The sequence below is a fragment of the Telmatherina bonti genome (genome assembly GCF_933228915.1).
Source record: "Telmatherina bonti genome assembly, chromosome: 4".
Taxonomy (NCBI): Eukaryota; Metazoa; Chordata; class Actinopteri; order Atheriniformes; family Telmatherinidae; genus Telmatherina; species Telmatherina bonti.
In genome coordinates this window covers 36,864,634-36,887,375 of record NC_136622.1, presented here as the reverse complement: position 1 = coordinate 36,887,375, position 22,742 = coordinate 36,864,634, and the positions used below count along the sequence as shown (strand labels likewise).

The following is a 22,742-nucleotide window of genomic DNA, read 5'->3' as shown; positions in this document are numbered from 1 at the left end:
TTTGTCCTGCGATCTTTTACTGCCATTTGTCCTTCGATCTTTTTACTGCGACCTCTCCTGCGATCTTTTACTGCGATCTCTCCTGCGATCTTTTACTGCGATCTTTCACTGCGATCTTTTACTGCGATCTGTCCTGCGATCTGTCCTGCGATCTGTCCTGCGATCTTTTACTGCGATCTCTCCTGCGATCTTTTACTGCAATCTCTCCTGCGATCTTTCACTGCGATCTTTTACTGCGATCTTTCACTGCGATCTTTCACTGCGATCTTTTACTGCCATTTGTCCTTCGATCTTTTTACTGCGACCTCTCCTGCGATCTTTTACTGCGATCTCTCCTGCGATCTTTTACTGCGATCTTTCACTGCGATCTGTCCTGCGATCTTTTACTGCGATCTGTCCTGCGATCTTTTACTGCGATCTCTCCTGCGATCTTTTACTGCCATTTGTCCTTCGATCTTTTACTGCGATCTCCCCTGCGATCTTTTACTGCGATCTCTCCTGCGATCTTTTACTGCGATCTCTCCTGCGATCTTTTACTGCGATCTCTCCTGCGATTTTTTTACTGCGATCTCTCCTGCGATTTTTTACTGCGATCTCCCCTGCGATCTTTTACTGTGATCTCTCCTGCGATCTTTTACTGCGATCTCTCCTGCGATCTTTTACTGCGATCTCTCCTGCGATTTTTTACTGCGATCTTTTACTGCGATCTTTCACTGCGATCTTTTACTGCGATCTGTCCTGCGATCTTTTACTGCGATCTTTTACTGCGATCTTTTACTGCGATCTCTCCTGCGATCTTTTACTGCCATTTGTCCTTCGATCTTTTTACTGCGACCTCTCCTGCGATCTTTTATTGCGATCTCTCCTGCGATCTTTTACTGCAATCTCTCCTGCGATCTTTTACTGCGATCTCTCCTGCGATTTTTTACTGCGATCTCTCCTGCGATCTCCCCTGCGATCTCCCCTGCAATCTCCCCTGCAATCTCTCCTGCGATTTTTTACTGCGATCTCTCCTGCGATCTCCCCTGCGATCTCCCCTGCAATCTCTCCTGCGATCTCTCCTGCGATCTCTCCTGCGATCTCTCCTGCGATCTTTTACTGTGATTTGTCCTGCGATCTTTCACTGTCATCTCCCCTGCGAACTTTTCCTGCGATCTGTGTGACAGCTTGGAGTCTCCAGAGTTGCGACCGACCAGCAGAAAGCTGCTTTTAGTTGGAACGAACCTTTAAACAGGCTGACATATCAGAAGCTTTTCTGATTTTACTTTTTATTTGTTTCGTTTGGTTTTACCTCGACTTGTGTTCTTCTGTCACACTGAGGATCGTTTTACATCTTTATTATCAGACTCGATGTCTTTTCTTCTTCTGCCTTCATATTTCAGCTCCTTTTGCCTAAACAAGACTAAACGACTTATTTAACCCTGGATATTTAGACATCTGTTGCTCCTTCAGTCCATACGAGTGGCAGACAAATCTTGTTTCAGACTCAGACAAGTTAGTAAAAGCAGCAACGACAGAGCAAAAATAAGACAAGACGTGACCAGACATGTCAGTCCTGGGGAGAAGCAGGACTTTAGTAACAAAGAGCAACAAAACCCTCATAACAACAATGTTTGGGCCAAATCTGGTCTGGACTTGCAGCGTTGCAGAAATGTGAGAGCAGCAGCCAGAACTCAGTCACATGACCAGCACAGATCCACAAGGAACCAGCATGAGGACGGTTTTCTGTAGCTGCAGGAGACTTAACGTAACGTCTAGACCAGCGACCGACATCTGGACCTCATGTGGCCCACAGGAGACCAGGCCTGGAACTGATGTGTGGTCCACTTCCAGCCCAAACAACACGTCAGTGCCGGAACAAAAGGAGCCGGGGTTTGGCCCAAACACGTCTAAAGAGCAGAGCAGTTTCCCTAAAGCAGCGTCCGTCTCGTCTCAGCTCATCTCGTTAGGTATCCTTCAGCGTTTCTGGGTCTACAGATGTGAACAGATGCCGTGGGAGCAGCTTAAACGTGAGGAAACGCTCCAACAAAGGCAGGAGTTTGAAGGTCTGGCAGGTTGCTGTTTCAGGTGAAAACTGCAGGATTTTAAGTGTTAAAATCGCTTTTATAACTGATTATTTTCGACATGTCCTGTAATTTGCTGACTGACTTCATCATTGGCTGCAACCACGAAGCAGACGTGTGCGGAACCAGAGGGCGGCTTGGCACGTTAGCGTGTTATTATCGTGTTTACACATCAGTTATCTGTGTTTGTTTTATCACGCGTTTTGGTTTTGTTTGGAGAGTTCAGGCAGATGCAAACACGTCCGCCTGTCCTGCTGGCAGAGCGTCCTGTAGGGTTTAGTCCTGGTGGATGGAGGCTCAACCAGCCGCGCTGGAAGCAGCAGGAGGTAAAACGTGTTAAATGAACACCTTTACAAACAGGAAGCATAACTTCGGCCTTCTTTTGACAGAGTTTCGCTCACAACGTGATGAAACTTAACGGCGTTTAATCTGACGTGCACGCTTTCAGCCGAGGTACCGTTTGTCTGTGCATGTGCAGTCGGGGAGTGGGGACGTTTCTCTTTTACTGGGATTTGGTTTTAACTGTGTTTAGCGATCATAGCAATGGTTTTACTGGTCCTTTAGCAGGAACTCTGGACTGTCTCCGGAGAACACACGTCTGTGTTTACAGACCCGACATTAGATCCATGAAACCAGAAGTTAACTAATCTTACATAGGTTCGTCTCATCTCCCTGCTTTCCGTCTGGAAATCCACCAGGAAGCGATCCGACTGTGTTCAAACTCGTCCTGCTGACGTTGCTTTGAATCATACGATCCTAAAATTTGATCTTCTTTCTCATTAAAAGTTTATTTTACATTAGAGCTGCAACTATTCAGTACTTTTTGAATCGGGTACTTTCTAGATTATTTCTACGAGTAATCGAGTACTCTAACAATTATATTTTTTTTATTATAATTTGTAAAACTAATACTAGGAACCCAACCAAAGTAAATCAATAAATTCTATATTTGTGAAGCTGTTGCATGTGTTGTTACTACCTAATGCATGAGGAAAACGTTTTAAAATGTTATAACTCCAGAATGCCGCCATGATGCAGAAATTAAAATATATTGGTAATATATTGAAATATATCATCACCACGTGATGTTAATTAAACGGATCAAATGGATCAATTTTTGTATTCTGATTACTTGAGTTACCTGAGTAATCGTTGCAGCCCTATTTTACATGAAAGATGAGATTTAACAGAACTGTTTTAGCAGTTTTAAAGAGAAAAATGCTGTAAAAAGCTGTTTATTTGTTTTGTGTTTGGAAAATAAAAGTAGTGCATTTTCTTCCTATTTCTGTCCTTTAAAGGGAAAATGATATTTTGAGTGCAACAGTGTGATTAATAGCAAAGTTTCATGCCAATAATTCTGATCAAAGATTGTAATCGTTGCCCAGTCACGATAAAAGTAAATAAAAACCCGACTAAAGCACAGAAAACATCGGTTTGGACTCGTCATAAATGTGATTCAGCAGCTGATCTGACAGGATAAAACAACAACGGTGCTGGAACAGGTCTGATCTGCAGAAGACTTAAAGGATCCGCTGCAGGCAGGGCGGAAGCTGCGACGAAGATTGAGCCATAACCGATCAATATTTAGCTGATAAAAAGCTGCAGAAGTTCTGAGAAAATCTGTCAGATTAAGACTTAAAGAAGGAGCCAGACGAGAGCGTCCCGTTCTGGAGGAGATGAGACGCAGAGTCCTGATGTGCAGCGTCACATCAACCATCTGCCGTCCCACTCTAAGTTCATTAAAGGTGTCAACCAGCCTGCGGAGCTGCGGAGGAGGCGTGAAGTGACACACTGCTGCTAATCCCACACGCAACACGCTTCCTCACCATGTAGGAGGCGAAGATCAGCACACGTTTGTGCTTCCCACAAGGCCACTGGGGGTCACTGAGGAGGTTGGGGTCGTAGTCCGTCACGTCTTCCACACCTGAACCAGAGAAGCAGACATGCAGCGGGTCAGACGCAGAAGCAAACAGCAGGATGAACACAACCCGTTTTAAACGTCGGCGTGACGTACGATGACGACTCGGATGAAGCGGGGACAGGAAGTCCTGTCCACAGGACGCCTCGTCCTCACAGCGGTTCTGGAGTCTGAAACCCTCCATGTTTTTTTATTTTATTCTATTTACAGCCCTTCACTCCAGCAGCAGGTTTCTATAAAGTTAAATAAAACAACGAACATCAGCCTGTCGTCTGTGTTGATGATCAGCTTCTGGAAGTTTCCTGTCCTGCTTTTCAGCCTCGTCCTTTCCATCGATCTGACCTAACATGGACGATGTCATGCTGTTTGCAGAGAATAACGCTCCCGTCTCAGCATGACGGGTTCCACACACACGTCGCTCCTTCGCTCATTTCTTCTGGAAGTTGTGTGATGAGCGGAAAGTCGCGGCCCTCCTCCAGACAGGTGACGTTCACACAGACGTGCACGAGGGGGTTTAAATGCGATGGAAAAAGAGGAGTTTTGTCGCGACGAGCGATCGGAGGGTTTTATTGGCGGATCCAGCAGAAGCAGGATTCATCTGGATCAGCCGTGACGTCTGTCAGCATATGATGAGAGTCACCGCCACGTTTCCTGGCTTCTAAACCGGGAAGAACGTTTTCCACGGCGGCGTCTTCATGGTGCCTCGCCTGCTTTCCCTCCAAAGCTACAACCAATCAAACGTTTTGGCCACAAGCGTTCCGAGGCGCCGTCTGAGACGCAGGAACGCACGAGAACGCCATCCCAGCTGAGTGCAAGGCGACATGAGAGCGCGATGAAACGATCAGAATTGATCTTTCATGACATTTAGAGAGGTTTATAACCTATTCATTGTGAACTTCAGCTACGACTCTAATACAGACGCAGCACATCCACAAGCTGCCTCCCCTGTGAGCTGTGTGCCATGTAGCTGCAGGTAGGGATGCACCGGTACCGATATCGGTCTCGGTGCATCCCTACCTGCAGCATGTCTGAATGAACACAACGTTTACTTTTATCAACCTGTTTTCCTCTGATTGTACTGGAGGTGATTGCAGCGCTTCAGGTTTGTTGTAGCAGGACAATAAAGATGTTCATTCCCCTCCTTTTCACCGTGACAACTGAATACGCCCCCCAGACCATAAAAACAAGCCTAAACCCGAAAAAATTAGAACAGGCTTTGTTTCCATGACGATGAAACTTCTGCCCCCACACAGCTGTGTGTCCAACACAGCTGTGTTTTCTCTTCCTCTGTGCTCTGATTGGTCAGCTGCAGCCCCGCCTCCTCGCTTTCGTCTTCTGTCTCAACACAAGGAAAGGCTGACTGACTCGGAGTCCTGATGCTTGGTGAAACCCTGGAACTAAAACCTGAAAACCTCCAGACAGGCAGCCGACCAGATAAAACGTCTGACCCCGTCCTGCAGAAAAAGCAGAAACTGTCTTGTTTTTACCGAAGTCCAGCCCCACGGTGCTGTTGAGCCGGCTGGGTGGGTAGCTCCGCCCCGGCATGCTGTGTGTGCTCTTAGAAACGGGGATCTGCAGCGTCAGTTCGCTGGTGGACGACGGCTTCTGCCTCACCAGAGCGTTGGTTGGGTAGAGGAACTGGGCGTACGACACCGACTGGCGGAGAGAGAGAGAGAACAGATAAGGTACAAACTGAGACATGCTAATAACACGGAGTGTGACTCGAGGAGCAGGAGGTACCTACCCTGCCGTAGATGTCCAGGTGGAAACCTTCCAGGCCTGGCACCATCTCCAGGGTGGTGGAGATGTTTCCAGAAGAGTGTCTCCTCCTGGGGTGGTTTAACGTTGGATCGCTAAACACAGACAGGAGTGATGGATGAAGCTAACAAACACAAGCATCACATGATCGTTCACATTTATCTGCCACCTTCATCCCGACATCATCGCACACTCAGACTCATCACATAATTCTGCTCTGAACAACCGAGTTCACACGCCGTAATGAAAATCTGAAGTTGGTCCACAGCCATGACTACATGAGGCATGCGGACACCTCGTCACAGCAAAGAATCCACCGAAACCAACTTCATCATCCTTATTTATAAAGATCACATTATGCAAATAAACGCAGCAGTAGGATGAAACTGTCTGCATATCTGTTTCCGTGTTGACACCAAAGTTGCCTTATTTTTGTCTGCTTTTTCAAGCTAGTAGCTAGTGGCTAGTAGCTAGGAGCTAGCGAGTAGCTAGCAGCTAGTAGCTAACAGTGTCGGCAGAAAACCTAAAGTTGTCCCATGTTGCCTTATTTTTGTCTGCTTCTTCAAGCTAACAGCTAGCAGCTGGTAGCTAGCAGCATAGGCAAATCCTAAAGTTGTCCCATGTTGCCTTATTTTTGTCTGCTTCTTCAAGCTAACAGCTAGCAGCTGGTAGCTAGCAGCATAGGCAAATCCTAAAGTTGTCCCATGTTGCCTTATTTTTGTCTGCTTCTTCAAGCTAACAGCTAGCAGCTGGTAGCTAGCAGCATAGGCAAATCCTAAAGTTGTCCCATGTTGCCTTATTTTTGTCTGCTTCTTCAAGCTAGTAGCTAGCATCTAACTAGTAGCTAGGCGCTACCAGCTAGTAGCTAGGAGCTAGTAACTAGCAGCGTAGGAAACCTAAAGTTGTCCCATGTTGCCTAATTTTTGTCTGCTTCTTCAAGCTAGTAGCGAGCAGATAGTAGTTAGTAGCTAGCAGCATAGGCAGATCCTAAAGTTTTCCCATATTGCCTGATTTTTGTCTGCTTCTTTAAGCTAACAGCTAGTAACTAGCAGCATTGTCACATGGACGCCCTAAACGCTGCCCTGAAGCGGCCATCGTCCAGCTTTGGATCCCGGACTAAAGTTTTTCTCTCTTTCCTAGAACAGGATGGTCCAGGTCCAGATCCTTTAGCAGGATCTGCACGATGCTGTTGCTTGATGTGAAATCCATGCTGTCATGGATGAAGATCATATTTTTGAAAAAAATAGATTTTTCCTTCACTAGTTTTATTGTGATATTTAGGTTTCATGCAGTTCCAGATGGACTAAATATGCAGCTGAGTAACAAAAGGAGGGCTGGAAGTGTGAGCCAGGCCGATGAATGCTGCACAACATTAAAGTTATTTTTAAAAAGCTTCACTGAAGGCCAGACAGAGTCTGGACCTCCTCAGACAGCCTTCATCTCCCACCCAAGGTGTTCAGGAGGAGCATGTTGTGTGGGAGCATCAGGTCTGGATGGAAGGCTGCATCAGAACCTCCTTTCTCTACCTGCAGGGTATTTATGTAAGACACTGCAGGTTCAGATCCTTCTGCAGCCCAGCCAGAAGCAGAAGAAGAAGATGGAATGATTGATAAAGAGAAGAAGAAGAAGAAGGTTCAGAAGATAAAGAAGCAGAGAAAGAATAGAAATAAGAAACAGAGCAGTGTTTTAGTGTGACTTGGTGCGTGTTAGGATGTGCTAGCCAGTATTAGCATGTGTGTTAATGTGGCTGTTAGCGTGTGCTACCCAGTGTTAGCATGTGTTAGCATATGTTAGCATGTTTTAGCATGTGTTTCAGTGTGGCTGTTAGCATGTGTTAGCATATTTTAGCATGTGTGTTAGTGTAGCTGTAAGCGTGTGTTAGCATATGTTAGCATGGTTTTAGCATGTGTGTTAGTGTGGCTGTTAGCATGTGTTAGCATGTTTTAGCATGTGTGTTAGTGTAGCTGTTAGCTTGTGTTAGCATATGTTAGCATGTTTTAGCATGTGTGTTAGTGTAGCTGTTAGCATATGTTAGCATGTTTTAGTATGTGTGTTAGTGCAGCTGTTAGCGTGTGCTAACATATGTTAGCATGTTTTCGCATGTTCGTTAGTGTGGCTGTTAACATGTGCTAGCTAGTATGAGCATGCGTGGTGTTTACCTGAGGTAGAAGCTCTCTCCGTACGGAAGCACAGAGAAGGCGGCACACAGAGATCTCTTGGCACAGATGAGAACAATCCTGAAACATAAAACAGACATTTTATCGGTTGTGGCGTCTAAACGTCCGTCAGCTCGACTGTCGAGTCAGCGGGAAGAAAACGGTTTACACTTATATCTGTGGAACAAAACTCCTGATTTAACCTCTTCAAGACTCTTCGATTCCCTTTACAGATACGTCATTTTAAATCCCTCCACTGTCACCTGGAAATAAACTTCCACCAATCAGACAGCTTAAATTGATCAGGAGCAGCCAGTGAGCAGAAAAGGAGAAAAATAATGATTTTTTTCTGTATTGATTAAAAATATCATTTTACATCATCTTGAGCTTCTACATTTAAAAAAGGAAAATGACTTGAAGTTTTAAGGAGTAAAACAGAAAGTGGAAGGAATCCCTGTATGTTGGATCACACTGTTTTAAGGGGCTTCACCAAAGACAACATGTGTGTGCGTGCACGTGTTTTCCTCTGAGTATAAAACCCATGTGGGGCAGAGTCTCTGCTCGCCTGCTCTGTCTCAGGAGGAAAACGTTTGTGCTCATTATCTGCGTCTGAGTGGAAAACACACAAACATTTATCTCACAGCTGATCAGCTTATTTTTACCGGATTGGCTCAATTCTGATCAGCCGGTTCAATAATTCAGCAGATTTTAATCCTCATGTGACTGATGTCCGGGACAAATGATCATGCGGGGGTGAAAAGCAGGAGGAGTTAAAGATAAATAAGGTTATCAGTGTTTCCCAAACAGATGACGATGCTGCTGACGTGTGTGTGTGTGTGTGTGTGTGTGTGTGTGTGTGTGTGTGTGTGTGTGTGTGTGTGTGTGTGTGTGTGTGTGTGTATAAACAACACATGTTGATGCCTGAGAAAGCAGAGAACAGGAAGTCACTGGGGAGCGATGCTGGACACACATGCATCCATTTAATAAGACGTTTCAGAAGATGATGGCGGGGGAGGGGTGTCAATAACTAACCAAAGAAAAAGCCAAACTGGTTCTACTGGGAACTGAACCAGCAACACAGAACCTGAAGATACTGGGCTGCTGAGCCGAGTTCAGCTGATGCCGTGTTCCTCAGACAATGAAGCCAATCATGCAGCGCCGCCTGAGGGGTTAAAGGTCATGGCCATGGTGCTGGTTTCCAGCTTTGCCCCTACATACAGAGATTTCTCCAGATTCTCCGAATCGTTTAATGATACGATGGACTGTAGATGATAAAAATCACTGAATTCCTGCAACTGCGAGTGAGAAAAGTCCTCAAACTGTTGCAGACAGAGGGATGCTCCATACTTGCCTTCAAACAACTGAACCTTTTGTTAATGCTCCTTTTATACCCAATCATGGTACCCCCACCTGTTTCCAGATCACCTGTGGAATGATCAAGCAGGTGTTTTTAGAGCTTTTCTCAACCCTGTCCCAGATTTATCAGAAAATCTTGCTGGATTCAACTCAAAATGAGTGAGAAAAAAAAGTTTATTCGTTTGAACATGAAGTATTTGTTGTGGATTTAACTAGAAATAGTTTATATTATGTGTTTATTTAAGTCCCAACATCTGACTGTGAAAACTATCAGTGACGACAAATTTCAGCCTTTTACATGGATAATCTCTAAAATCAGCAAGAATTCAGCTCCTGTGTTTGGCTACTTTCAGCCTTTTAGAGCAGTTTTTGTGTTTCGACTTGATGAGAAAAGGTAAATAAAGCAGAAGACTAAAGGACATGGCAACCTAGCAGTCTGCTGTCATCAGCCAGCTGTCTTTCACACAGGAAGGACAGGAATAGATAACAATGGAAGAAGAGCTGAGCAGAATGATGTCAGCTGAGCTAAATGCTCGCTTCCCCTCCTGATGTAGAGGAAAGGCTGCAACGGTCTGTGCTTCCAGAAGCTGAGCCGGAACAGGACGAGTTACGAGTCCGACAGCCTGAAAACAGGCATCCACATCAGCAAATCCTAAGTTATAAAGACATACAGGCTCAATGTGTGACTTTATTACAAAAGAAAAGTAGTTCTTGGTGATTTATGGGGGCGGAGTCCACCATCATGTGACGACAGCGACTTACTGCAGGGTTAAAAACGCGCCCTGAAGGCTGGAAGTCGTCCTGGCACGCTGCGTTCCTGCACTTCCAGCGCCAGCCGGAGTCCGACCTCACGGCGACACGAATCACAAAAACAACTAGTAGGAAAGAAGTTACGACACGCCGTCCACACCTGGACGTCCACACAGCCGCTGCGCTGCTTTTTACACTCTTTCCACTGACGTTTGTGTCCCATGTGCGGCGTCATGCGTGTGCGTGTCGTACCTGCTGCCTCTCGTGTCGTACTGCTTCATGTTTTTGATGAAGTGGATCTTCTTGGCGTGCCGCGGTCTGGGAGAGCCGCTGGAGAGGTTGCGAGTTCTGCACACAGAAGCAGAAACACATAAATATGATGAAACAGGAGCATTTCCTTCAGTAAATCACACGCGGTTTCATCGTGACCTTTCCGTGTCAGAAAGGTCACATGTGGCTTTACTGAGGCGTGTTGAAGCGAGACAGGACGGTGGGAAGCTAAAACTGCACAAAATCTAAATATTACAGTAGAAATCTGCTGATGGAAACAGCTGCGTTTGGAAAAAAAACTCTCAAATATCACTAAAAAGGTTTTTCAGACGTGTTCATACAGACTTTACGCCTCACCGGACCTGACGTAGGAGGTCAGGCGACCAGGTCGGCTCAATAAAACCGGTCTGTACGGACGGGATAAAATAAATAAAAATATATAAACACCTCTGGAGAGGAAACAACAGCTAAACGTGGATTTTTAACCAGGAACCAGAAGGAGAAATGAGAGAAAAGAGGAAAATCCTTCGCAGCAAGCTGAAACAATGCTACCTGGACACACTACCAGTCAAAAGTTTGGACACACTTCCCCATCACATGGACCAGGTTTATGTGCTGAACTTTATTCTACGGAAACACCTGCAAGTCGCTGCTGTATTTCGCCATAATCTAAGAAATATCGTCTTTAATTAGGAAAACACAGTGACATGAGGTGCAGCACGACCCGTCGGTCTGCATAGAGTCTGCTTTCTGACAATAAGATACTTTATAACCTCAACAGTTCCTACGGGGAGCTAAAAACTCAGCAAAACTGGTTGTATGAGCCGGAACATCTCTGTGTTAGACGGTGTTTTCTCTTCACATGGACGCCTGGACTACAGCGTGGACCGGACTGCCTGGACTACAGCGTGGACCGGACCGCCTGGACTACAGCGTGGACCGGACCGCCTGGACTACAGCGTGGACCGGACCGCCTGGACTACAGCGTGGACCGGACCGCCTGGACCGGACCGCCTGGACTACAGCGTGGACCGGACCGCCTGGACCGGACCGCCTGGACTACAGCGTGGACCGGACTGCCTGGACCGGACCGCCTGGACTACAGCGTGGACCGGACCGCCTGGACTACAGCGTGGACCGGACCGCCTGGACTACAGCGTGGACCGGACCGCCTGGACTACAGCGTGGACCGGACCGCCTGGACCGGACCGCCTGGACTACAGCGTGGACCGGACCGCCTGGACTACAGCGTGGACCGGACCGCCTGGACCGGACCGCCTGGACTACAGCGTGGACCGGACCGCCTGGACTACAGCGTGGACCGGACCGCCTGGACTACAGCGTGGACCGGACCGCCTGGACCGGACCGCCTGGACTACAGCGTGGACCGGACCGCCTAGACTACAGCGTGGACCGGACCGCCTAGACTACAGCGTGGACCGGACCGCCTGGACTACAGCGTGGACCGGACCGCCTAGACTACAGCGTGGACCAGACCGCCTGGACCGGACCGCCTGGACTACAGCGTGGACCGGACCGCCTGGACTACAGCCTGGACCGGACCGCCTGGACTACAGCGTGGACCGGACCGCCTGGACCGGACCGCCTGGACTACAGCGTGGACCGGACCGCCTGGACTACAGCGTGGACCGGACCGCCTGGACTACAGCGTGGACCGGACCGCCTAGACTACAGCGTGGACCGGACCGCCTGGACCGGACCGCCTGGACTACAGCGTGGACCGGACCGCCTGGACTACAGCGTGGACCGGACCGCCTGGACTACAGCGTGGACCGGACCGCCTGGACCGGACCGCCTGGACTACAGCGTGGACCGGACCGCCTGGACTACAGCGTGGACCGGACCGCCTAGACTACAGCGTGGACTGGACCGCCTGGACCGGACCGCCTGGACTACAGCGTGGACCGGACCGCCTAGACTACAGCGTGGACCGGACCGCCTGGACCGGACCGCCTGGACTACAGCGTGGACCGGACCGCCTGGACTACAGCGTGGACCGGACCGCCTAGACTACAGCGTGGACCGGACCGCCTGGACTACAGCGTGGACCGGACCGCCTGGACTACAGCGTGGACCAGACCGCCTGGACTACAGCGTGGACCGGACCGCCTGGACTACAGCGTGGACCGGACCGCCTGGACTACAGCGTGGACCGGACCGCCTGGACTACAGCGTGGACCGGACCGCCTGGACTACAGCGTGGACCAGACCGCCTGGACTACAGCGTGGACCAGACCGCCTGGACTACAGCGTGGACCAGACCGCCTGGACTACAGCGTGGACCGGACCGCCTGGACTACAGCGTGGACCAGACCGCCTGGACTACAGCGTGGACCGGACCGCCTGGACTACAGCGTGGACCAGACCGCCTGGACTACAGCGTGGACCGGACCGCCTGGACTACAGCGTGGACCGGACCACCTGGACCGGACCGCCTGGACTACAGCGTGGACCGGACCGCCTAGACTACAGCGTGGACCAGACCGCCTGGACTACAGCGTGGACCGGACCGCCTGGACTACAGCGTGGACCGGACCACCTGGACCGGACCGCCTGGACTACAGCGTGGACCGGACCGCCTAGACTACAGCGTGGACCGGACCGCCTGGACTACAGCGTGGACCGGACCGCCTAGACTACAGCGTGGACCGGACCGCCTGGACTACAGCGTGGACCGGACCGCCTAGACTACAGCGTGGACCGGACCGCCTGGACCGGACCGCCTGGACTACAGCGTGGACCGGACCGCCTGGACTACAGCGTGGACCGGACCGCCTGGACTACAGCGTGGACCGGACCGCCTGGACTACAGCGTGGACCGGACCGCCTGGACTACAGCGTGGACCGGACCGCCTAGACTACAGCGTGGACCGGACCACCTGGACCGGACCGCCTGGACTACAGCGTGGACCGGACCGCCTAGACTACAGCGTGGACCGGACCGCCTGGACTACAGCGTGGACCGGACCGCCTAGACTACAGCGTGGACCGGACCGCCTGGACTACAGCGTGGACCGGACCGCCTGGACTACAGCGTGGACCGGACCGCCTGGACTACAGCGTGGACCGGACCGCCTGGACTACAGCGTGGACCGGACCGCCTGGACTACAGCATGGACCGGACCGCCTGGACTACAGCGTGGACCGGACCGCCTGGACTACAGCGTGGACCGGACCGCCTGGACCGGACCGCCTGGACTACAGCGTGGACCGGACCACCTGGACTACAGCGTGGACTGGACCACCTGGACCGGACCGCCTGGCCTACAGCGTGGACCGGACCGCCTGGACTACAGCGTGGACCGGACCGCCTGGACTACAGCGTGGACCGGACCGCCTGGACTACAGCATGGACCGGACCGCCTGGACCGGACCGCCTGGACTACAGCGTGGACCGGACCGCCTGGACTACAGCGTGGACCGGACCGCCTGGACTACAGCGTGGACCGGACCGCCTGGACCGGACCGCCTGGACTACAGCGTGGACCGGACCACCTGGACTACAGCGTGGACTGGACCACCTGGACCGGACCGCCTGGCCTACAGCGTGGACCGGACCACCTGGACTACAGCGTGGACCGGACCACCTGGACTACAGCGTGGACTGGACCGCCTGGACCGGACCGCCTGGACTACAGCGTGGACCGGACCGCCTGGACTACAGCCTGGACCGGACCGCCTGGACTACAGCGTGGACCGGACCGCCTGGACCGGACCGCCTGGACTACAGCGTGGACCGGACCGCCTGGACTACAGCGTGGACCGGACCGCCTAGACTACAGCGTGGACTGGACCGCCTGGACCGGACCGCCTGGACTACAGCGTGGACCGGACCGCCTGGACTACAGCGTGGACCGGACCACCTGGACTACAGCGTGGACTGGACCGCCTGGACCGGACCGCCTGGACTACAGCGTGGACCGGACCGCCTGGACTACAGCGTGGACCGGACCGCCTGGACTACAGCGTGCAGTTCCAGCAGCTGCTCACTAGGGGGCGAAACTCTCTAAAACAAGCTCTGACCAGGAAGCAGAAGAAGAAAATCCAGCTCCTCGACTGGTCGGGTTCAGCTAACCGATGGAACAGCGAGAAGTTTGGTCGGGCCTGAAGGCAGCGTTTGGAAACATTTAGGTTTTTATGGACATGAGAGACGAGACTGAATCAGACCTGATAGTAAAACCCGAACCCAGCACATTATTCCAGAAGATTCCAGGAAAAATATGAAGATAATCAGAAAAACATCTTAATTAATTTCTGGTTCCACTGAAATAAAAGTTTGGTTACAGGAAATAATAGAGAAAACACACCCGGCATCGGGATCTAATTGTCTCAAAATGCTGCAGGAAAACATTTTATAAAATATAAAAACATGAGATGAAAATGGATGTGTGTGTGTGTGTGTTCAGGTTTGATGCGGTGGTGACCTCATGGATTTAAACAACAGATCTCACCATGAAAGCAGGCCAAGGAGCTCAATGACATCACAACAGTTACACAACACAGCTGACATCAGCACTTATTCACACACACACACACACACACCGCTGCAAGTATGGAAAGCCAAGAGGGACACTATTAGTCTCTGTCTTAATGTAACAAACGACAATGATCGTAACTACTAGAGCTGGACAGAAGAGTTTGTTAACGTGTATTATTCTATTCTACAGTCGTTTTGCAGACACTTTTATCCAAAGCAACTTACATGTGATAAGTAATTAACTGTAGTGATTAACTCAAACATGCATGTTCCAAGGACATGGCTTACACGTGGAGAACATGCCAACTCCACTGAACATGCAAACCTCCCCAGAGCTGAGACTCGAACCAGTGACCTTTTTGCTGTGAGGCTGCAGTGCTTACCGCTACGCCACCGCGTTGGAATGTTTAACAGAGACACTGAAGTAAAGAGAATTAATGATTAAAGGTCGTGAAAAGTTCTAACCTGCCCAAAAAACCTCAAAAACGCCTTTAAGGTGTATTTATGCTTGATGCAGAAGTCTGTCCGTCTGCGCCACTTATGTGACGCTATCCGTCGCCTAACACAGTGAACGGAGCAATACCACCGGACACCACCGGGGGCAGTGTTGAGTTGTATAGCTGACACACAGCCAGCGAAAGAAACAAACCAACTTCAACTTTCAAGTTTAAAAAAAACTTTTTAAACCTCTTCACGTTGGTTTATTGCCGCAACTAAATGGTGTCAGAAGGTGGAGGTGACGTCGGAACTCCGCGCTGCCCTCTAGTGGATCAACTGACTTCAGCACAGCAACGTCAACGGACAAGAACGTAGAACATTTAACGTCATCATTTACGTACGTAAGGAAGAATAACAGTCGGCTGAACCTCCCAGGTTCAAAACGTGACGTCTCTCTTCGACTGGAAAAGTCAAACATGCAACAACTCTCTGACATTGTTCGCATTTTACTGCTGAAGGTAGCTGTGGAGATTTACGACACATCCACCTCTCTGATCCGAATTCTGATCAGAGTTCGTTTGCTCGGAAAGTCCGCTTCCATCAATGTGAACGTGTCAAATAAATTCTGATTCGGACCAAAGAAGCTGACTTGGTCCGTTTCAAGCGAAAATACAGGAAGCGGACTACAATAAAAGTCCTATCCTGCATGTTGCGTAGCATTGCATTGTGGGTAAATACATAGCGATGGCGTTAAGGGTCCTCTGCCTTGTCTGGTGTTCATACTGCGTCCATTGTTGCAGTGGATTTCTGCAGTAGGGCTGGGCGATATATCGAATATACTGGAGATATCGTGGCTAGTCCTCTGTGCGATATAGAAAATGTCTATATTCGTCATATTCGAGTATCCTGTTGTCACGCAGTTGTTTTTAGCTGTGGGGGGGTTTTCTCCCTCCTCCTCGACTCTGCACCGCTTTGCACAGAGAGTTAAAGCAAGCGCACCTCGTTACGTACATAACGTGAGCTACGTGCTACGTCATGAGAGGCAGCGTGGAGCCACTGTTGCCAACTTGGCGACTTTCTCGCTAAATCTGGCGACTTCTTTTGTGAAAAGCGACAAATCTAGCGACTTTTACAGGAGTTATTGGAGACTTTCCTGGTGTTTTGGCGACTGACTTTAAAGCGCATATTGTAAAGTTATTGTCAGAAGGAGAGTCTCTCCCCGTCCTAAAGCACTCAGTCGCTCCGGCTGCAGCTGCAGCCAGTCAGAGGAGCAGAGAGGACACCTGCACGACTCCACCTACAGTCACAATGAACAGCCAAATCCACCACTGATCCCGCTCTGGATTACAGAGTGGGACATAAATTACAAAGTTTTTCACGTCACGCAAAAATAATTCATTCTATTTGATTACATTCACAGCCTCTGTCACTTACTCACCTCATCCACTGTGTGTGACACAAGCATATTTATCTGGCTCCTCATGTCTCTAGAAGTACAGAAAGCAGTGGGAATCAAATCCTGAAATAAAAACTGTCTGAAGCCGTTTATTGGAGACGATACGAGGACATTCTGCCTGGATTATAAGACTGATTTCTACGCTAAACTCTGCGATTAAAAAAAATACACGACAACTCAAAAACGTATCCATAAAGCAAAGCCTTATAATAGTTCATCATTTGAAAAGTCCCCCCTAGAGCACCTATTTTCATACGTTGCATTTATTACATCATGCAAAGTCACTTTATTTTGTTTTAAAATGACATGTTTCTGCCACTGCTTTAACTGTTCAATAAATACGGTTTGATCAGTTTGCTTCGTTACAATTTCATCCTTTTGGCATGAATGTTTAAAATCAGCATATCTTAATGCAGTATGAACAATTATGTTTTAATGGAGACACAAAATCATCTTACTGATGTGATTGTATGCACCAAAGCATTCATTCAAGGATAAGGTAAATATTGAGATATTTATCGTATATCGTGACATGCCATAAAAATATCGGGATATTACTAAAAGGTCATGTCGCCCAGCCCCATTCTGCAGTATACTTGCATAAGACACAATAAAAACCCAAAACAGCCATAGTTTCGTCTCCATGTTTTCTTCTTCACGCCGGTCTTGTCCTCTTTTCTGCTAAATACTAGTGCAGCGCCACCTCTGCTGGGAATGGGGATATATTATTCTAATGGTTTGGCTGGTTTCACCAAAATGAACACAATCTCAGTCCACATGGACACCCAACCCCAACCCCAACCCCAACCCCCCCCCCCCCCCCCCCCCCCCCCCCCCCCCACACACACACACACACACACACACACACAACTGATCTGGGTCCCCAACTGGACCGAGTCTAGCGGACTATCCATGGGAACGCAGCCCAACATGGACATCCAGGCTTTCTGACGTTCCTGGGTTTTTATGAAGTGACTGACGTTTAGACCGCCGTCCATTGGATTAAGAATGAAAAAAGCAACATGATTCCACCAGACTGCAGACAGCATTATGGAGTTGTGACATTTTACAGTAAAACAAAAAAAACTAGACATTTTATCAGTAGAAGTGGAAATCTATCTGAACCTGACGAGGCCTCCGGAGCAAACAGGTTCAGACCGGATCTATGTTGGAGCTAAAGGAGCTTTAAACGTTGCATTTATACTACGATGTTTTATAGTCTCGTTAAGGTGTGTTTTCCAGTTTTATGTCATGTGACATGTAACCGAGGTGTCGGTTCTACATCCAGGATCCTGAACACACCAGCAGAAATACAGAGCTTTAATTCATACAAACTTACACGAACACTCGCAGCTAAAGCAGATTTAAAGCACAATCCTCCAGAGGAAGCATGACGATTACACAACACACACACACACACACACACACACACACACACACACACACACACACACACACACACACACACACACACACACACACCCACCCACACTCAGCAGCTGTTGGTGTTTTTCTGTGTCTGAGCTGCTGATTCTACAGCACATGGACTTTAAATCACTGTTATCTGCTGCTCACAGCAATATGCTGCAGAGAAGAGTGCTCGGTGCAGCGCCAACATCTGGGCTGCTGCGCAGCGCTTTTCACCTTTCGGACTGGATGGAAGGCTCTGAGAAGCCATTTTGGCCTCTGCTGATCACTCCACGTTCCTTTTCTCTCCAAATGGTCTAGAGTTTGATCTCTTTAACGCCTGCAAACTGAAACGTCATCGCGGCGCCATCGCACATCGCAGCTGAAAGGATCTATGTATCATCCTGGTGCCGTGTTTGTCTACTGGTGCGATGACATACTTCATTAAATCTCTTTCTCTTTATCTTTCTCTCTAATTCCCCCCCATAACAGTGTTAGCCGGGAGTAGCAGTTCCTGTTGTCTGTTGTCTTTCTGTCCTCTTCCCCCCACACAGCAGAGGCAGATGGGTGCCTGTCCTGAGCCGGGTTCTGCCGGAGGTTTCCTTCCTGTTAAAAGGGAGTTTTTTCCTTCCCACTGTCGCCAGTGTGCTTGCTCAGGATGGGAGATTGACTTGGACTCAACTCAATCTGTTGGTTTCCTTATGTAGGCTGTTATGAATTGGCTTTCATTATGTTTTCTTCTCTGTCTGTAAAGCGTCTTGAGATGGCATCGCCGTGATTTGACGCTATATAAATAAAGTTGAACTGAATTAAATCTCCACCATAGATCACACCCGCCCTGTCCAGACAACACCGATCGATCATCTGCTTGTCAAACTAAACGTCCCGTAGAGACGAGACGTCATGAGAATCACGGCTTCGGCTCCAAACAGCGTTCAGCGGAAACACCTGCAAACTGAAACGGTCCTTTATTTAAAAAAAAAGCTGTGAAAAGCTGTAAAACGTTTGATGATGGGTAGAGTCTGAGCCGACTTTCTCCCCGTCATGTCCATCAGCAAACTCGGTGACAATGGTCTCACCTGCTTCCCCCATCAGACCTGTGCAGCAGAAGCTCCACCTGCTCCTCATCAAACCATATGTAGCCCCGCCCCTTCATACATGTCTGACCTGCTGCATGTTGCTCCTGTCTGTACCTTCCCATCCTCTACATCCAATGCGATTTGTTGGGGGAGGAAAAGGATAACAGACTGTTTGCTAAATTTACAGGTAAGGGCATTAAAAATATAATAACCTTTTAAATCGGCCAAAATTTTGGGAACATTATTCTGACATTCATTTTTATTTTCCAGATTTTTCTTCCAGTTTGTAATGGGGAAACCCGCGTGAAAGATAACGTGTTGCCAGTTATTTTATATTTTTTTCAGATTTCAGATTTTCAGATATATTTTTTCAAGATTTTTTTCCAATTTCATTCTGAACAACAACACGTTGTTTTATCGTCATCCTGAACAACGACACGTTGTTTTATCGTCATCCAGAACAATGACACGTTGTTTTATCGTCATCCTGAACAACACCGCGTTGTTTTATCGTCATCCTGAACAACACCGCGTTGTTTTATCGTCATCCTGAACAACACCGCGTTGTTTTATCGTCATCCTGAACAACACCGTGTTGTTTTATCGTCATCCTGAACAACATGTTTTATCGTCATCCTGAACAACACCGCGTTGTTTTATCGTCATCCTGAACAACACCGCGTTGTTTTATCGTCATCCTGAACAACACCGCGTTGTTTTATCGTCATCCTGAACAACAACACGTTGTTTTATCGTCATCCTGAACAACACCGCGTTGTTTTATCGTCATCCTGAACAACAACACGTTTTATCGTCATCCTGAACAACATGTTTTATCGCCATCCTGAACAACATGTTTTATCGTCATCCTGAACAACACCGCGTTGTTTTATCGTCATCCTGAACAACACCGCGTTGTTTTATCGTCATCCTGAACAACACCGCGTTGTTTTATCGTCATCCTGAACAACACCGCGTTGTTTTATCGTCATCCTGAACAACAACACGTTTTATCGTCATCCTGAACAACATGTTTTATCGCCATCCTGAACAACATGTTTTATCGTCATCCTGAACAACACCGCGTTGTTTTATCGTCATCCTGAACAACACCGCGTTGTTTTATCGTCATCCTGAACAACACCGCGTTGTTTTATCGTCATCCTGAACAACACCGCGTTGTTTTATCGTCATCCTGAACAACATGTTTTATCGCCATCCTGAACAACATGTTTTATCGTCATCCTGAACAACAACACGTTGTTTTATCGTCATCCTGAACAACAACACGCTGTTTTATCGTCATCCTGAACAACAACACGCTGTTTTATCGTCATCCTGAACAACAACACGCTGTTTTATCGTCATCCTGAACAACAACACGCTGTTTTATCGTCATCCTGAACAACAACACGCTGTTTTATCGTCATCCTGAACAACAACACGCTGTTTTATCGTCATCCTGAACAACAACACGCTGTTTTATCGTCATCCTGAACAACAACACGTTGTTTTATCGTCATCCTGAACAACAACACGCTGTTTTATCGTCATCCTGAACAACAACACGCTGTTTTATCGTCATCCTGAACAACACGTTGTTTTATCGTCATCCTGAACAACACCGCGTTGTTTTATCGTCATCCTGAACAACACGTTGTTTCATCGTCATCCTGAACAACACGTTGTTTCATCGTCATCCTGAACAACACGTTGTTTTATCGTCATCCTGAACAACACGTTGTTTTATCGTCATCCTGAACAACAACACGTTGTTTCATCGTCATCCTGAACAACACGTTTTATCGTCATCCTGAACAACAACAGGCTGTTTTATCGTCATCCTGAACAACATGTTTTATCGTCATCTTGAACAACAACACGTTGTTTTATCGTCATCCTGAACAACAACACGCTGTTTTATCGTCATCCTGAACAACAACACGCTGTTTTATCGTCATCCTGAACAACAACACGCTGTTTTATCGTCATCCTGAACAACAACACGTTGTTTTATCGTCATCCTGAACAACACGTTGTTTTATCGTCATCCTGAACAACACGTTGTTTTATCGTCATCCTGAACAACAACACGTTGTTTTATCGTCATCCTGAACAACACGTTGTTTTATCGTCATCCTGAACAACACGTTGTTTTATCGTCATCCTGAACAACAACACGTTGTTTTATCGTCATCCTGAACAACACGTTTTATCGTCATCCTGAACAACAGGCTGTTTTATCGTCATCCTGAACAACACGTTTTATCGTCATCCTGAACAACAACATGTTTTATCGTCATCTTGAACAACACGTTGTTTTATCGTCATCCTGAACAACAACACGCTGTTTTATCGTCATCCTGAACAACAACACGCTGTTTTATCGTCATCCTGAACAACAACACGTTGTTTTATCGTCATCCTGAACAACACGTTGTTTTATCGTCATCCTGAACAACACGTTGTTTTATCGTCATCCTGAACAACAACACGTTGTTTTATCGTCATCCTGAACAACAACACGTTGTTTTATCGTCATCCTGAACAACAACACGTTGTTTTATCGTCATCCTGAACAACAACACGTTGTTTTATCGTCATCCTGAACAACAACACGCTGTTTTATCGTCATCCTGAACAACAACACGCTGTTTTATCGTCATCCTGAACAACAACACGCTGTTTTATCGTCATCCTGAACAACAACACGCTGTTTTATCGTCATCCTGAACAACAACACGCTGTTTTATCGTCATCCTGAACAACAACACGTTGTTTTATCGTCATCCTGAACAACAACACGCTGTTTTATCGTCATCCTGAACAACAACACGCTGTTTTATCGTCATCCTGAACAACACGTTGTTTTATCGTCATCCTGAACAACACCGCGTTGTTTTATCGTCATCCTGAACAACACGTTGTTTCATCGTCATCCTGAACAACACGTTGTTTCATCGTCATCCTGAACAACACGTTGTTTTATCGTCATCCTGAACAACACGTTGTTTTATCGTCATCCTGAACAACAACACGTTGTTTCATCGTCATCCTGAACAACACGTTTTATCGTCATCCTGAACAACAACAGGCTGTTTTATCGTCATCCTGAACAACATGTTTTATCGTCATCTTGAACAACAACACGTTGTTTTATCGTCATCCTGAACAACAACACGCTGTTTTATCGTCATCCTGAACAACAACACGCTGTTTTATCGTCATCCTGAACAACAACACGCTGTTTTATCGTCATCCTGAACAACAACACGTTGTTTTATCGTCATCCTGAACAACACGTTGTTTTATCGTCATCCTGAACAACACGTTGTTTTATCGTCATCCTGAACAACAACACGTTGTTTTATCGTCATCCTGAACAACACGTTGTTTTATCGTCATCCTGAACAACACGTTGTTTTATCGTCATCCTGAACAACAACACGTTGTTTTATCGTCATCCTGAACAACACGTTTTATCGTCATCCTGAACAACAGGCTGTTTTATCGTCATCCTGAACAACACGTTTTATCGTCATCCTGAACAACAACATGTTTTATCGTCATCTTGAACAACACGTTGTTTTATC

General features: G+C 47.7%; 1 protein-coding gene across 1 annotated transcript in view; it reads right to left on the bottom strand.

Annotated features, from left to right (window-relative positions):
- cables2b (Cdk5 and Abl enzyme substrate 2b) overlaps window positions 1-22,742 on the bottom strand; it is a 42,172-nt gene that overhangs the window by 5,366 nt on the left and 14,064 nt on the right. Inside the window, exons 2-6 of the mRNA XM_079238878.1 lie at window positions 10,254-10,349; window positions 7,899-7,976; window positions 5,726-5,834; window positions 5,469-5,637; window positions 3,890-3,987 (exon numbers count right to left, since the gene is read on the bottom strand). Of these exons, the coding sequence (XP_079095004.1) occupies window positions 3,890-3,987; window positions 5,469-5,637; window positions 5,726-5,834; window positions 7,899-7,976; window positions 10,254-10,349 (550 nt within the window). The remainder of the gene's footprint in view (window positions 1-3,889; window positions 3,988-5,468; window positions 5,638-5,725; window positions 5,835-7,898; window positions 7,977-10,253; window positions 10,350-22,742) is intronic.